Source organism: Macaca fascicularis, chromosome 12 (assembly GCF_037993035.2).
Source record: "Macaca fascicularis isolate 582-1 chromosome 12, T2T-MFA8v1.1".
Lineage (NCBI taxonomy): Eukaryota > Metazoa > Chordata > Mammalia > Primates > Cercopithecidae > Macaca > Macaca fascicularis.
In genome coordinates this window covers 18,744,908-18,763,377 of record NC_088386.1, presented here as the reverse complement: position 1 = coordinate 18,763,377, position 18,470 = coordinate 18,744,908, and the positions used below count along the sequence as shown (strand labels likewise).

Below are 18,470 nucleotides of genomic sequence, written 5' to 3'. Positions count from 1 at the left end.
CTGAGCCTCAGATTGCACATCTGTAAAATGGGGAGAGCAACAGATGTCTTTTTTGTAGTGTTGCTGAAAGAACGACTTGTGATAAAGTCTATTGAGGGCTGAGCACAGAGTGTAGCACGTAGTAATCATCAGCACCTGCTGACTGTCATTGTCATGATCATCATCATTTTCTGTAGCTTCCATATTCTTCTCTGTCACAGCCACAGCGATAACTTCGGCCCTGGTTTCTTAAACTAGACCTGCATTTCCAGCTCCTGGCTAGATGTCTTCCAGATGTTACTTCCATGCTGCATATATACAAAACTGAACTAATAATTGTTTCTGCAAAGAATGATTTTGAGAACTGCCACAAATCAAGGGTAACTTCTCTCTCATGGCCAGATCTTATTTAGATTTTTTTTTTTTTTTTTTTTTTTTTTTTTTTTGGATGGAGTCTTGCTCTCTCGCCCAGGCTGGAGTACAGTTCAGTGGCGTGATCTCGTCTCACTGCAAGCTCCACCTTCCGGGTTCACGCCATTCTCCTGCCTCAGCCTCCCAAGTAGCTGGGACTACAGCCGCCTGCCAGCACGCCCGGCTAATTTTTTGTATTTTTAGTAGAGATGAGTTTTCACCGCGTTAGCCAGTATGGTCTAGATCTCCTGACCTTGTGATCCGCCCACCTCAGCCTCCCAAAGTGCTGGGATTACAGGCGTGAGCCACCACGCCCAGCCCTTATTTCGATTTTTTAAGCGAAGTAAGGACTCTGCAGATGACAAAAACAAGTCAAAGGGTTTCCCAAGTCCTTATGTTCCCTCTCAGCTAGTGGCAATGCCCAAGCTAAATTCCACTTAGACACTGCTTCAGCCCTACTGCACTCTGTCCTCCTGTCCTCGCAGAACGCCAGGCGGCTGCGAGCCTCCCGGTGCTCCTGAGCCACTGCTGCTCACTCACCCATGCTAGAGGCAGACAAAAGTGGGGAGCAGGGTGGAGGGCAGCTCTCTGTCGCCCTGCTACTGTCCATGTGCACCACTAGCTGCCAGGCCAGGGGTCCTGAGTGGGAAGGCCAGAGATCATGCCTGATAATCAAATTAAATGATTAATATAATTTCCCTAAAGCTTAATCCTGTGGTTTCTGAGGCAAAGGGACAATATTCGTCCCTGAGAGAACGGGAGAGTTAGAGTGAGTAGTCAGCATCCCTGAACAAAAGAATTTCATACAAACATGCAAACAATGGAAAGAAAGGGGAGAGAGGTCGCAGTGACTGCTGGCATACCTTACTTAAGAACTAGACTCATACATTCACTGCAATTTTTTCTTCCCCACAGGGAAAGAAAAAAAAAATCATTACATGGTAAGGCAAGAGACTTTTTTCTAAAAATCTCCCATGGCACTTTATCTCACTTTGTTACCCATTTCTATGAAAGACCTTATCGCCCTGGTGGAGACCCGGAATATCAAACTCAGTGTCGTCTTTGGCTCTCCTCATCTAGGTACTGGTTAGGAGCTGATGAGTCTGTTCTGAATTCTTTCTCAAATGTAGGTCTTCCTCACCTCAGTGCTGCTGCTTTGTTTCAGGGGTAGGTCGTCCTTGAAAGGAATGTTACAATAGCATGTTTTCGATCTCCCCATCTTCTCCTTCCATCGCTCTTTGTTGCTGGTGCCAGGATTCCTTCCTTAAAGCACACATTTGGTCCCGTCCCTTCGCCTCGGCACCTGGCTCCATCCACCTCACTGTCTTCCCTCTCTCATCTCATGGGCTCTCCACCTGCTGGCCCCATTACAGTGGCAGTGGGATGCCCAGGTACAACAGGGCCCTTCCACAATTTTCCTTCAGGCCCTCTCCTAAAGCTCTGTTACTTATTAGAGTGTGTACGTGTGTGTGTGTGTGTGTGTGTATGAAATATGTCTGCAGAGGACTTCATATTTGTATGCACAAAAATGTATATTTACAATTAAGAAATAATAAAGCAAAAAATTGAGTACCTGCCACCACGTCCACAAATGAAACATTGCTAGTAGCCTGGTGCCCCCATGGGTTCCTGTCTTATCACAGTTTCCTTTCTCCCCACTAGTGGTAATGATGAATCTGACTTCTGTAATAATAATTTCCTTGCCTTTTGAAAAAAATGTGATTTACCTCATGGGTGTGTATCCCTAAACAATATAATTTAATTTTTTGAATTTTTGAACTTTGTATGTAGAATCATATTGGAAGATTTTATGTGTGTGTGTGTGTATTTAAATATATGTTGTGCCTCTTTCATTCAATGTTATCATTGCCAGATTCATTCATCATGTAGTTCTCATTCACTGGTTTTTGTTTCTATATAGTATCCCATTATATACATGTATTAATAAACATTATTCATTGTACTGTCAATCTTAGTTTAGATGATTTCTGTCTGAGGGCTGGAAAACAAAGCTGTTATGAACCCACGTGTACACCCATCCTGGTATATGTGTTTGTGGGTACCTACAGGGGTTATACCTAGCAATGGCGTTGCTGAGTCAGAAGCTAGGAGCATCTTCTCTATCAACAAGTTGAGCCAAAGTATCCTAAAATAGGTGTAGTAATTTACACACCCACCAGTGGCACATGAGGGTGCCTGTTCTTCCACACTCTTACTAACACTTGCCATGTAAGATTTTTTCATTTGCACCAGTTGGATGGGTGTGTAATGGTATTGTTGTTGCTTAAACTTGCTTTATAAGTGACTTCCTCTTTTGGATGAAATGATTCCTAGAATGACTACGTCTGTGCTTTTTTTCTTTCTGTTTTTTGTTTTTTGTTTTTGTTTTTTCAGTTTTTGTATAGATCAGAGGTCAAAAATTCCTATTTCTGGAGAAATTCTCAGTCTTTTTCCTGACCTGAATTACCTACTTCTTGGTAGAGAGGGTTCAAACATGTTGGTATATTAGGCATTTATCAGGCTATTGTCATTTATATTTTTTCTTCAAAGTGCTGTATTAAGTCCTTAGTAAGGAATAGGACTGTGTATATGAATAAATTATCTCTGCAACACAAAGGATTTATATTGACAGTCTTTCATTTTCTTCATCTGTAAAATGGAGCTAATCCTATCTACCTCATAGAGTTTGGGGGCCTTCAATTAAATGAGGTAATGAAGTCCATATATTAATTGATATTCTTTTCTGCAAATCAATCAATGAGTTTTATATAGTTCAACTTCTAAAATACCTGGAGGTTAATGCCGTAAATATTCTCTACTCAACAGAGTGATCAGATTGTTTTACATTTTTTAGCTCTATGGAATTTCTCTGTGAGGCTTCTAAAACCAAAACATTCACACTAGTCCACCCTAGCTTGAAATTCATAGATTTGCATCTCTGAAAGCACATCTGGTGGTGGGGGATGGAATACATTTTAAGGTTTAAAGGTTGTTTTTACAAAGAAATTTTAGAGTCCCTGAATTTTCAGCTTCTCTCATCATTGGAAAATACGTATTATATCTCGAGCTCAAATATGTAATATTGAGTTGATAAAGGTAATAATGAGTTGATAAATGGGCACCTGGAAGCTGAAGTAAGGTGGTGAGAAAGAGAAGAGAAAGGGTGAGAGAGGAAGACTGTGGATTAAAGAAATCAGGGCCTGAAGCTAATCTATATGTGAGCCTGTTTAAAATGTCCAGTCCAGAGGACCCACGGTACATTTCTCTTGGCCAAAATCTGTCCCACAACAGGGACAGTTTCTGCCCTGGCTGACACCACGACCCCCTGCATTAAAACCTGTGAGCGGCTGAGGTTTCAAATGGGAGCTGTTTTACAGAAGAGTGAAGGAAACTACCATTCACCGAACCATACAGAGGGCCAGGCTCCATGTCGGTGACATTCTGCCTTCATCATCTCATTCAACCCAAAACAGTGACAGACATTTATTTTCACATCCATTTCAAATAAAAGGGAATGTAAAAAGCATGCCGTCACTTCTCATCAGATTATCTTACCCTCCTCCTAGGAAGACAGATCTGCTTTACCAGCCCTCCTGCCTTCCCACTCCAGGCATGGATTTCTTTTCTGTATATCCCCCGGGCAAGGAAATTATCGAGCTGACTTCTCAGTTTGTATCACGAAAGCATTACCGTTTATTATTTCCCGGATGTAAGGCAGCATCAAATAATGGTTTTCCAAATCACACACATTTTTTTTTTTTCTGTTCTACTCACACACATGCATATGCACACACAGAGACACACTGATCTATGCCCTTAGGCTGTTTTCTCCCAATGAGAGTCACTGATGTAGGAGAGAGAGGCAGACTCATAAACAAAACAAGAGAAGGAAAAGTATAAAACTGTGTGGTGACCACCCCCAGTTCCAGAGAAGCAGAAAGGGACTTCTGACCACGTCCAAGGCAATGGCAGCAGGGGGGAGGAGGGAGGTTACACCCACCTTCACCCTGAAGTTGATCCAGCTTGAGCACTGGTTCTCAAAGTGCTGTTCCCAGGCCAGCAGCAGCAGCAGCACCTGGGAACTTGTTAGAGATATCAATTATTGGACCCTACTGTAGGTGCCCTGAATCCAAACATGAGAGTGCTCCCCCGACCCGCCCAGTCTGTGATCCCACAGCCTCCCAAGTGATTCCAATGCACACTCAAGTTTTCAACCGGTGGCCTAAAGCCCCTTCCAAACATTCCACTTCTGGAAGTATACAGAGCTTTCATTATGAAGTGTTTTCTATTCAACTCTTCCAAAATGAACCTGTGGACAGGTTGTACATCACATGTTCTCATGGCATAGCTCTTCAACTTTTTTAAACAAAGACTTCGTTTTAATGTAGCTTATATCCCTAGCATCTCACACTGGTCCTAAACCTAATGGGTTGAGTGCAAGAATAAGGACATTGTGAGGATGCGTTCATGTGTGTGTGGGCACACATGTTTGTTCCTGTGTGGGTGGTCAGAGCTTAATGTCTTTATTGACACTTTCTAGGATGATACCATTTGCCTCCAAGATGCCCAGCAGCCCTAGACATTGCCTGGATCTGGATACTGTACAAGCTCTCAAATACAGTCAGTGGGGAACACCCTTTAGCCAGCTACGCCCCACACATGGCTACTATGGCAGCCAGGTGTGATGAGTGATTCAGAAACCCTGTAAGTCTGAATTAGAATCATAGCGGGAAGGAGATTCAATACCCGGCTCCAGTTCTTGGTGTTCCTTGTACTCAGGCTTTATATCACTCCAGCAGATGAAAATGCACTCGCCTGGCTGGCACACTTAGCCACTCCCATGGGACTTTTAACTCGGGATGTTTTTAAAAAGCTTTCAAAGCAGAGCAGACTACAGGGGAATTAGGAACATTTTGGGGACTTGTGTATTTTGCATGGAAGCCTGTGGTTTTCAATGTGAGAAATTAACTTGTTTCTTCTATTAGACTGTTTTTTTCTTTATGGTGGCCTCTCTATATTTTATCCATCTTTGTATACCCCCTAGCATAGCTCCTGCAGGTACAGACCTTTGGCCCCCTGACTGCAATTGTTGAGATGGCCTAGAGTCGTGAAGTGTGTTATTTAAGGAGTGTGGCACAGGACTCTGACACAGGCTGGCCATCATAAAGAAGCACATTTTTGGCTGGAAAAAATTCCAAAGAGAAAAATAAAAAGCACAGAAGCACCTTTTCTTACCTATGGGGCAAAACCATGAATTGAATTGGTATTTTAGAGAAATACCTTTTCTGATCTTATTCTGACCTGTCTGCCCTTGCTGAATTGAAGGGGTTTCAGCAAGCTTGAAAGATGTCACTCTGGAAAAAACCAGCTTTTGCTGTGGGAACGGCAGTTTCTCTCTCTTTTTGCCTTTAGAGGACATCTTCTTCCCACCTTCTTTCCTCCACACCACTCAACCCTGTTCATTTCTAATTTCTACCTGTTTTATTTGCATATGATCAGTTGGTTGTTTTTTTTTTTTTTTTTTTTTTTTTTTGCCATTGTTGAACCCAAGGTTTTCTCTGCAGTGGGTATTGGATAGTGTCTGACATTATTTGCTTTCATAATAATTTGACAATATTTACATCCAGGATTCTAGCCTGGTTGAATAACTTTTTGAATACGTGTCAGATGTCATTTTCTTGGTATTTTGTTCAAAGCTGTGTTATTTTTATCTAGTCCAATGTGCACTTCTGTTATTGTTTCAATTGCCTGTTGAGTAGGCTGATTCAAGGGTCACCTCTTTCCTACCTTATCCAAAGTTTGTTCATTTTTTGTTGTTGTTCTGATCCTATTGCCTTGTAGTTTTCAATGTGAGAAATTAACTTGTTTCTTCTATTAGACTATTTTTTTCTTTATGGTAGCCCCTCTATATTTTATCCATCTTTGTTTACCCCCAGCATAGCTCCTGCAGGTACAGCAAAAGACCAGTAATTGAATGTACACATAAAAGAATTGATGTGCCACCTCGTTTCCTAAATATGACTGTTGCACTGTTTATTGCTATGTAACCAACTGTCTCAAAACTTTGAGGCTTAAAATAACAATTTAATTTTTGTCACAATTTTGTGGGTCAGAAATTTGGGGAGGACACAGCTGGATAGTTCATCTCCAATCTATGTGGTGTCGGGAGGTAAAAGGATCCATTTCCAAGATGGCTCCTTTACTCCTGTGTCTGGCTTCTCAGTGTCCCTGGCCTGTCTCTCTCTGCGAGGCATCTCATCCTCCAGGGCCTGTCTGCATAGCTGGGGCTTTATACCACCTCAGAACATTCAGACTGCCTACATGGTAGCTCATATAAGACGTGTTCTAAGAGGCCAGGTAGAAGCTTAAAAGCTCATGGTGTAGCCTTGGAAGACCCAAAGATGGAACTTCAGCCACCTTCCACTGGTCAATCAAATAAGGCCAGTCTAGAGTCGAGAAGATAAGTCCCAAAGCATTTGCAACCATCTTTAATCTACTACTACAACAATGCTAGTAATAAATGCAGTTAACATTTATAAGTGAGGGGCAAAACCTCAGTCTCCCCTACTATCCAATATAACAAAGTACAAGCTTTAAATATTTTGTCAGTTGTCAAAATGGATCGGATGGTGTATATTCATCTTTCGTTTTGAAAATATACACACTGGGCTGGGTGCAGTGGCTCACGCCTGTAATCCCAGCACTTTGGGAGGCCAAGGTGGGTGGATCACTTGAGGTCAGGAGTTCGAGACCAGCCTGACCAACATGGAAAAATCCCATCTCTACTAAAAAATACAAAAATCAGCCGGGCATGTTGGCACGTACCTGTAGTCCCAGCTACTTGGGAGACTGAGGTGGGAGAAATCACTTGAACCCAGTAGGCGGAGGTTGCAGGGAGCTAAGATCATACATGAGTGGCAGAGACCCTGTCTCAAAAAAAGAGAAGAAAAACTATATACACCCTAATAATAAATCAGATTTATATTGATGTTTGCAAAGGGTAAAAGTTGGTTATCACTGGTTTAATTTCTCATTTGTCTATAATATTTTTAAAAGATACATCAGTATATATCCACATATGTATATGACCACCATTGAGATGACATAGGTAAAAGTATATATTCCATGCCAGCAAAATCACTGATACTAAGTGAATCTAAATATCAAACTGAGTTTTCATTTCCACCCGTAACTATAGTTAAAAACACACTAATTTACATCTCACTCCTTTGAAAAGAGGCATGTAAAGCATGATCCCTGTCTCAAAAGGCTTAGAGTCTAACTAGAGAAGACTAATAATACTTATGAAACTACTAATCTCAATTGAAGGCATTATAATACAGTGCTAAAATGTGTGGCCCCTACTTATGATAAGGTTCAAACTAGTAAATGTAGGAAGACTAGTAGAATTTAAATCACTATTTATGCTTTGGGAGTCTGAGGTGGGAGGATCACCTGAGGTCAGGAGCTCAAGACCAGCCTGGACAACATATCAATACCTTATCTCTATAAAAATGTTTTTAAAAACTAGTGGATTGTGTTGGCACATGCCTGCAGTCTCAGCTACTCAAGAGGCTGAGGTGGGAGGATCACTTGAGCCCAGGAGTTTGAGTATGCAGTGAGCTATGATCACACCACTACACTCCAGTCTGGGTGACAGAGCCAATAGTCGCTATTTGGCCAATGGGACCGTAAAGCATATTCTGTGCTAGAGCAGCAAAACCAAAGGCACAGCCCAGGAAGGAACATGGGAGCTTTAGGAGCTGAGCCTAACTCTTGAGATGGTGTGCACTATGGAGCAGCAGATATGTAAGATCATGGAATTGAGTGGAGACAAAGTATAAAAGGTAAAAAGAGATATTAGATTGGTGCAAACGTAATTGCTTTTGCCATTACTTTTAATGGCAAAAACCACAATTACGTTTGCACCAACATGGATGGATAGATGGATGGATGGATGGATGGATGGATGGATGGATGGATGGATGGATGGATGGATGGCTAGATAACATAAAAATAAAAGTCGCTATTTGGCAACCACCACAGTCATAATTGTTTTAGTCAAAAAAATGAATGGATTCTAAGAGGAGTGAAACAAAGTATAGATATTTGCATGTTTGCAATCTCAAAGACTCTTGAGATTTACGTATCTTGAAGTACCTTGCCACAAGATGCATACTGCTGATAAAGGGAAATAAACAATTTTATAGTGGAGAAGTGTTACAGATACCACCTTTACCAGGTGATCAAATTTAACACACAAATTGAGTATCCTTTATCCAAAATGCTTAGGATCAGAAGTGTTTCAACTTTCTGATGTTTTCAGATTTTGAAATATTTGCATTATATATTTACCCAGTTCAGCATTCCTAACCTGAAAATCCAAAATCTGAAAGGCTCCAATGCACATTTCTTTATTCATGTTGGGTCTCAAAAAATTTTAGATTTTGGAGCATTTCAGATTTTCAGATTAGAGATACTCTGCCTTTAGTATTGGAATAAATTAGTATCATGTGCCTCCTGATACGATGCACTAGGAAGGACACAATATCATTGCCATGATATTCTTGCCATAAATATTAAAATCTATGAAGAATCATCAAGCAAATTCAAATTGAAGGACATTCTACAAAATAACTGGCCTGTACTTTTGAAAAGTATCAAGATCATAAAAGATAACACCTCAGGAACTGTTCCATATGAGAGGAGGCTAAAGAGAAATGATAACTAAATGCAGCTCTGGGAACCTGGATTGGATCCTGGACTAGATAGAGACACTTGAGGAACAACTGGAAAAATTTGAATAAGGCCTGTAAAGTAGATTAGACTATTACATAAATTAATTTCCTGAATGTGATAACTACACAGTGGTTATATAGCAAATGTATTTTTAGAAAGTACATGCTGAAGTATTCAGAGGTAAAAGGACATTGCATTGTGTCTGCATCTTACTCTCAAATGTTTTAAAAAATTTGTCTCCAGGGCCGGGCGCGGTGGCTCAAGCCTGTAATCCCAGCACTTTGGGAGGCCGAGGCGGGCGGATCACAAGGTCAGGAGATCGAGACCACAGTGAAACCCCGTCTCTACTAAAAATACAAAAAAAAATTAGCCGGGCGCGGTGGCAGGCGCCTGTAGTCCCAGCTACTCAGGAGGCTGAGGCAGGAGAATGGCGGGAACCCGGGAGGCGGAGCTTGCAGTGAGCCGAGATCGCGCCACTGCACTCCAGCCTGGGCAACAGCGTGAGACTCCGTCTCAAAAAAAAAAAAAAAAAATTGTCTCCAGATATAGATACTTATTATATGATAAGCAAAAGTGGTAAAACCTTAACCTTTGAGGAGTCTGTGGAATGGTGTGGGGGAATTCTTTGCAATATTTTGGTACATTTTTATACATCCATTTTTTAAAATTTAAATGTGTCCTCATTTAAGTATTTTAAGTCCAGACCTGAGCCAGACCACCAAAACTGAGTGGGATTTAGAGAGGCCAATGGGAGAATAAAGCGTATTCCATACTAGAGCAGCAAAACCAAAGGCACAGCCTAGGAAGGAGCACGGGAGCTTTAGGAGCTGAGCCTGACTCTTGATATGGTGTGTGCTGTGGAGAAGCAGATATATAAGGTCGTAGAAATGAGTGGAGACAAAGTATAAGAGGTGAAAAGCCTGCAGCAGAGCTGTTATGTTATGCAGGGGACAGATTTTTGTGTAGAATTAGTCTACCTTTGGTCTGTGGAAAAGGATCTATTAAACAAATTTATAGTATACAAAGATTTTAAACATAACACATACTTACAGGATTAATGTAGAACAGTAGCTTTAGAAGCATCAGATTGTTCAATCATTCGTAAGCACCAGCCAGCCCATCTATTCACTGAGCAGGACCTCTGAGAAACACAGTTCCTTTTACCTATCAAATCAAACCCCTTTTCCACAGTAAACCAAACCAATATGGATTTGCTCTGTGATGCTCTTTGATTTTATAAGGACATTTAAGGATTTTTAGAAATGAAACCATGAACATATTTAGACCACTATAATTTGGAGCCATGGGGAAACCACGCTGAGCAAGAAATCTTCTAAGTCACCGGGTAAGTCTAGCAAAAGTTTTTGATTGTTGTGGAAGACAAAGCTGAATGCAAAGATCCACTGTTACATTTACTTGAACGCTCTCATTGCATCCTCTGGGCATATTGACTTTAATAACCTGCTTATTTAAAGTAGAAAAAGACCTGTATTGTAATATCTGTAATTCTTGGTAGTGACACTTGCATATTCTCTTTCCTTTCCCTCTTTGCTTATCCTTTCCCATTCCTGCTATATAAATATTCACTGTTTCTTAAATCACATTTAGTTAAGAGGGGTTTTTTTTCTCTGTTGTCTTAAGTTGGTAGCAGGTTAATCCTGAATCTCTAATAAATGCAAATGGATTAAAGAAAATCATCAGTTCAAGATTATTTTAACTTCACCAGCATAATTGTTAATATCTTTTTGGTCCCATGGGATGTGTAGGATTACATCAATTAAATTGGTCTCTTTAACTGAACACAGTAACGATAAATGTGACTATTGTGCTTTCACCAGCACCCTTTAGGTATTTAATTTACTTGGCAGTAATAGATTGTCAGAGCAGTAAACGTGAGGCAAGTAATGTAAACGGCATAATGACGGTAATTATCTGAATGGATCGATTGCAGTGTTATTGCAACGTGATATTGTGGGTAGGAGCGAGATATAGACATCCCATATAAATTCCCATTTTCAGCTTTATTTCTGTACACATTTTTTCCAAGACATTTAAAGTGAAAACAGTGTGAAGTGGCATTTGCAGTTCTCTCCTTTATCTCTTCCCATTATCCTTTGTGCTGTTGGCTTACTAAAATCAGCAGACCCCACAAAAGGTAAATTTCTCCAAAGAAATCATGACTTTGTAGAATTGGAATTCTAGCATTTTCCTCCGTGATTCACGGTATACAAATATTTGAACTGGTAGTTTCTTTGTAGATTGGCAAGTTGGATCTCTTTGTTTATTAACTAAGAAATTGCAAACCCAGCAATGATAAGTGACTTGCTAAGAGTTACTCAACATGGCCTTGCCTAGTAAGACTGCAACAGAATGGAACTGGAACCTGAGCCTGCCCTTCCTTTTGGGCCGGAAGAGGAACTGAGGGGTTCCATATCAGCTGCAGAGACGGAAAAGCTTCCATGGGACTGGCCAAAAGCAGTCCCTGAAGGAAACAGCAGAGTCAGTTTAGTTTGGTGAAGAATGAAGAGAAGAAACAGTCTGGGAATAACCAATAACTGCACTTAAAAAGGGCAAACAGACCATCAGCCTGAGCACAGAAGGATTGTGCTGTGTGGCAGATGTCTGTCCATTATGAGACCTGAAAGAATGCGGCAGGATCCCACCTGAGGGACTGGGGTGTTCACAGGTTTGTTAAAACAGGGATTCAGCCCCAAAGGAACAAGGGCAAAGCCAAGGATCGAAACTGTAACCTGAAGAAGAAACAGTGTTTGAGGAGTTCTGGAATTTGAACTGTGACTAAGTTGAAATGATCTGACCTTGATCAAAATGGCAAGTCACTCTCAAACAGACTTTTCCTGGGGGTTTTCCTCAATTTTTGTGCCCTAGTCTGGTTCGATCATTTCTCCTATTTTGTCGTTGATTAAAGTAACAACTAACCTACATTTGAAACTTGTTAAGCGCCTGCCAACGAAAACATTCATATCACCAGGAAACACAAATGAAACCACATATAACCCATGCCTTCTGCATTACCCATAACAGAGAACAGTTGAATTTCAGATTACTGTTAAGTAGAAAAATAAATACCAGATACCCATGTAACTCCTGCTGCCAGTGTGTGTGCCCAGGGAGATGGAAAGCAGAGGGCGCCAAGGAAATGAGAAAGCCCAAGGCCAGCACGGCACACAGGTGGACATGTGGCAGATCCAGTGGGCTGCTGGACACGGCTGGAAAGTGAGCAGACCCAGGTGGCTGTCTCAGAGAGGCAGCCTGCCAGGGGAGAAGGAGATAAAGGGGAAAGAGGAGGTGCCGTATGGAGATGTGGTTGTGAAGGGGAAAGGGAAAAGAGGGAATTTCAAAGCAATTTCTTTTGCTACAGAAGCAAAAGAACCTAAGACCAACCAGCCATTATCCATTAAGGAGGCCAAACCAAGGGTAGGGGCAAAGGTGGAAGAAGCCTGTGTGAAAATGACACACCCTGGCAAAGTAGAAAGAGTGTAACTAATAAAATAGCAGGAAAAAAGGAGAGAAAGAAAGAAAGGTGATTGTTGGATATGTAATAGGAGGGTGTCAAAGGACATGGTGGGTGTCTCTGTGTGGGTGTGTGTATATGTGTGTGTGTATTTGAGTCAGGGTCTGGTTTTGTTGCCCAGGCTGTAGTACAGTGGCACAATCATAGCTCACTGCAGTCTTGACCTCCCAGGGCTCAAGCAATCATCCCAACTCAGCCTCCTGAGTAGCTGGGACTCCATGCATGCACCACCACACCTGGCTAATTTTTATTTTATTTTAGTTTTAGTAGAGACAGATATCTCACTATGTTGCCCAGTCTGGTCTCAAACTCCTGGGCTCAGGGGATCCTCCCACCTTGTCCTCCCAAAGTGCTGAGATTATAGGTGTGAGCCTGTAATCACCACACCCGGCCAAAGGACATGATTTTAACAGTAACAAAAGAAGACAAAAAAAGGATAATGACACTATTAAAGAATCTTCAAGAAGTAGACAGGAATGAGGCAGGAGAGGGAGGGACACCCACTCAACATATACCCTTTAATATAGTTTTAACTTTTGGATTCTTGTTAATGTTTTATGTATTCTAAAAAACAAAATGTAATTAAGAAGAGAGGAAATTAAATTTGAATACCATCAGAAACAAATGAACTGAACTGAATTTCAAATGAATAATATAACCACACTAAAAGGGAGGGAGGGGAAAACCCAACTTAATAACTTGGAACACAGTGTTTTTACTTTATACTTTTGTCCTAAAGAAAAACACAAATCTGAACCTTTCCTAGCACTGGTTTGGATAGTGTACCAATTTTGTACGCATGGTAAGATTGAACAAAGGAGTTAAAATAATGCTGAGAGCCTGAGTTCTAACCGTACAAAAAGGAAGATTCTAATATGAAAAGGAGAAGACACTAAAGAATCCTGTGGGGCTTGGGGTGTGGTGGGGGTGTTGAGCCTGTGCATGTAGGAGTGTGGAGAAATCCTTCCACTGAAAGGAACCAGAAGCAATGACTCCTTAGTAGCTACTGATACAGGCTAACCCCCAGATCTTAGTTCCCAAATATCATTCCCCAAGTAAGAGGAAGGAGAATTCCTTAGAGAAATGCCTGATTTCAGGGATGAGGCAAGGAAAAAGCAAGATGGTCCTGGAACATCTGTTTTTGCTGAAAAAAGAAAGTATTTAAGAAATGATGGGTACATGTCAAAAGGATACAGACACCAACTTAAAGGGGCTTGCCTCCCAAAGCTGGAGTGATTTGAACATCAAAATTATCAGAATCGATGTTTGCATACTAATAAATGGAAAATCACTTACTTGTGGAAGAATGTCAACTCATAAATGTAGATGGAAAAATGGAGTTAGAAGTCACCATATGCAACCAAGGTAATCAATGATTTGGTTAAAAATCATTGATGGTTGCTAAAATAGGTAGGTGAAAGTTTGATGAGCAATAGGATATTTTCAGAGCCTTAAAATATCTCCCCACAAATTACTTATTAATTGCAAAAGGAAAATCAGTAACTTTATAGTGGGGAAATTTGACAGATGCTACCTTAACCAAGTGATGAAGGTTAACATGTCCAGCAGCAGGTCCCATGGACATCACGTGGCTGTTATGATGCACTGAGAAGGGCCCAGCATCACCTGTGCACTGTTTCCACCAAATATGTATGAGGAAACTCCAGAGAAGCCCAAATTAAGGGATATTCAAAAAAATAACTGGCCTCTACTCAGAAAGGAGAAAAGAAAAAAAAAAAAAAGGCAAGGAAGAAGAGGAAATAAGGGGAAAAACAAGGGAAGAAGGAAATAAAAAAACATAAGAAGAAAAATTATTCCAGGCCGGGTGCAGTGGCTCACGCCTGTAATCCCAGCACTTTGGGGGGCCGAGGCAGGTGGATCACCTGAGGTCAGGAGTTCAAGACCAGCCTGGCCAACATGGTGAAACCCCATCTCTACTAAAAGTACAAAAATTAGTCAGGTGTGGTGGTGGTCGCCTGTAATCCCAGCTACTTGGGAGGCTGAGACAGGAGAATCACTTGAGCCCAAGAGGTGGAGGTCACAGTAAGCCAAGATCGTGCTATTGCACTTCAGCTGGGCAACAACAGCAATACTCCATCCAAAAAAAAAAGACAAACTATTCAGATAGGATTGTGTATTGGAAAAAATTGCTATCAAGGACGTTATTGGGACAATTGGTGAAATTGGAAGAACTGTAGATCAGATTATGGTACTGTATAAATTTCTATTTCCTATATTTCCTGAAATTAACAACTATATTGTGATTGTACAAGACAATGACTTTGTTATGAGGAAGTACACATGGAAATATTTAAGGATAAAAGGCATCATGTCTACAAGGTACTTTCTAGGTGCAGAAAAGAAATGGGAAGGAATCAATATAGCAGATGTGGCAAAATGTTAACAATTTGTGAATCTTAGGAAAGGGTTTGTGGGATTCTTTATACTATCCTTTTGTTTTTTGATACATAATATTTTATGTATTTATGGGACATGTGATATTTTGTTATAAGTATAGAATGTATAGTGATTGTGTCAGGGTATTTGAGGCATCCATCAGCTTGAGTATTTATCATTTCTTTTTTCTCTCTCTCTCTCTTTTTTTTTTTTTCTCTGAGATGGAGTCTCACTCACTCTGCCTTCCAGGCTGGAGTGTAGTGGCGTAATCTCCACTCACTGCATCCTCCACCTTCCAGATTCAAGTGATTCTCCCACCTCAGCCTCCCAGGTAGCTGGGATTACAGGTGTGCACCACCATGCCCAGCTAATTTTTGTATTTTTAGTAGAGACGGGGTTTCACCCTGTTGGCCAGGCTGGTCTCGAACCCCTGACCTCTAGTGATCCACCACCCTCTGCTTCCCAAAGTGCTGGGATTACAGAAGTGAGCCACCACGCCCAGCCTATCATTTCTATGTGTTAGTAACAGTTCATGTTCTCTCTTCTAGCTACTTTGAAATATTCAATACATTGTTGTTAACTATAGTCACCCTACCCTGCTGTTAAAAAAATAGAACTTATACCTTTTATTTAACTATATATTTTGTCTAACTATATAGTTAGACAATGTTGGTACCCATTGACCAACCTCTCTTCATCCCCTCTCCCACCTACCCCCCACCCCAGCCTCTGGTATCTATCATTTTATTCTCCATCATTATGACATCCACATTTTTAGCCCCCACATATGAGTGAGAACATGCAATATTTGTCTTTGTGTGCATGGGTTATTTCACTTAACGTGACTTCTAGTTATGTCCACGTTGCTGCAAATTACATTATTTCATTCTTTTTTATGGCCAAATAGTGTTTCATTGTGTATACATACCATAATCCATTCATCCATTGGTATAAGTTTGAAATTATTTCCAAATGAAAAGCTTAGAAAAATGGATGGGAAAAAACTATGAAGTTAAAATGTTGATCTGTGTACCACCTAAAAATCATACCATAATTTTGAAAATACTGATTTAGATCACTATACCCCTACTTCCAAATGTCAAGGAGGATTTTAGAGAAGGGGCAGGTAGAGCCAAGATTGTGTGGGGGCTCAGAGCCGGTGGTCATTGTCACAGCCCTAGGAAGGGTTCACTGGCACAGTTGAAGATTGAGACAGGAACCTGCCGTGGCTGCAGTGGAACCAGGTCACCTGAGGTGGAGAGCAGCTTTATACCATCATTTCATGCTCCTTCTAAAACCTAATAAGCTTCCACTGATTGCTTTTCTCCCCCCTTACTATTCCACATGTCACCCTCATAACCGTATTCAAACGCGTACCCACATGGCTCTAAGGAGGGAGAAAGCAGCACTATTACAAGAGTGTAGGGAAGGGGAGGCTTAAGTATAGTTCAAGTCTTACATTTCTCATTATCTTATGTTCATAAGTCATTGACTAACAATGAAAATAACATATTTAGTTTGCATTTGGAATTATGCTTTCATGACTTTATGTCAGATTCCTTTCTGTGGCCTAAACAAATATTAGGCTGTGAGTCTATGACAGGCCTTAATGAAGTGGATTAAGGTATTTCTCCCATTTACATTTTCATAGAATGAAATAAACATTGTAGTCCTTTTAGGGAACAGTGTCACATCAAGCCGTGATTTGATTTTCTACCTGTTCAGAATATCAAGTTCTGCATTTCTTGAAGTTGTCATGTATTTTAGTGAGCAAGTCGGTAAGACAGAAGTCATCCCTGCAATATTTATAATAGTATGGCGTGAACTTGTCAAAGGTACTTCTAAAAGATTGTTTTGGATCCCGAGGAGATATATTTAGTAACTGTATGGAATAAGTTGTCACATAATACAACACTGCATTGATTTATTTGTGTTATTTTTGTATCTTACTGCAGGCAGAGAATTCAGCATTGGCTTTGGAGAATGAAAATCAAAGGGAACAATATGAGCGATGTCTTGATGAGGTAAGGGGGATGGAGAGACTCCTGATCCAAGGCTGGACTAGTTAGGGTTCCCTTAATCTGATCTCAATACATGTGTGTGCTACCAGTCTCCACAAAACATCACCATTTTCTCCTCCAAAGAAATGTAGTAAACATGTAGCCTTTGAAAAGGAAGGGTGTGTGTATGAGGGGGGGTGTGTGTGTGTGTGTGTGTCTGTGTGTGTCTGCCTCCCTCCCTCCCTAATTCCTTATACAGGCATCTGTATATTCCTTTTGGTTATTGTTTCGTATTCTTGGGCCACAGTTCACTGTATGATAAATTCTTTCTGTCCAGTAAGCGTGATCCCTTCCAATGAATGAGAAAAACCACGTCGGGGCATGCTGCATCTCCAGTTGGATACCACCATTTCTGAAAAAGCAAATCCTTGATAGAGTGGGTGGGGATGATGTTCACAGTTGGCAGCCAGAGGGAAAAAAATCAGTAGATTCATAACAAGCCAAGAAGAGAAAGAGAAGTGAGGAAGAAAATTGGAGCAGAATGGAAGAAGACGGGGCTATACGCATGAGTAAACTGGATAAATATTATGTGATGATAATGAAGAGATGATGGCAAAGATGGTGGGCATTTGAGAGTTTCTGGGAGGCGAGGGGAAAATGGGCAGGTGCTCAGAGCCCACGTCCTCCCCCGCTGTTGCCTCACACCATCAGGGCCCACACCCATCACCGATGCATCGTGTCTCTCCCTGCCATGATTGGCCATTCGCGCCCTGACAAGTTCTCAGCTAGGACCTGTCAGTGATTGGAGTTGTTATTTAAATGAGATCACTTCATTAGTCATCTGTCCAGCACCTTAAAACTTTATTGTGTTCTGGGTGATTCAGTTTGAGATTTGTGACAATGTACCTGATGCAGATTTTAGAAAGAAAAGAAAAACTGCATTCCGTCTGGTTCCAGTACCTTTCCAGTGGGAACTGCCAGTCTCTCATCAGTCTTTTTCTCCCTACTATCCATGAGGGAAATCTCTTCTAACTCCTCTTGATATTTCTTACCCTCTCCATCCCCCTCTCCTCCCATGTACTATCCCATAAGTCAATGGGGGGATCTGTAAGGAACACATGCTCAATTCCCAGCAGTGACGCCATATATAACTCTTGTTCCCTTCAAACTGGAAACAGTCTGTCTCCTCTTGAGGTCCAGTAGTCCTTGGTGTCTCCCTGCACCAGTGGTTTTTAAAATGTGATCCCTGGACCAGCAGCATCAGCCTCCCCTGGGGCCTCGTTAGGAATGCAGATTCTCAGGACCCACGACACACCTACAGAATCAGAGACTCTGGGGCGGGGCTCAGCGATCTATGTGTCAACAAGCTCTCCCCATGATGCTGACGCACTTGACAGCTTGAGACACTGTCA

The 18,470-nt window shown here is 41.2% G+C and overlaps 1 protein-coding gene across 9 annotated transcripts in view; it reads left to right on the top strand.

The window, feature by feature from the left end:
- Positions 1-18,470, top strand: part of NCKAP5 (NCK associated protein 5) — a 978,205-nt gene that overhangs the window by 755,617 nt on the left and 204,118 nt on the right. For all 9 annotated transcript variants that reach the window (XM_065525413.1, XM_015432050.3, XM_074008901.1 and 6 more), the window contains one exon: positions 17,014-17,082. In XM_065525413.1, coding sequence (XP_065381485.1) covers positions 17,014-17,082 — 69 coding nt within the window. The remainder of the gene's footprint in view (positions 1-17,013; positions 17,083-18,470) is intronic.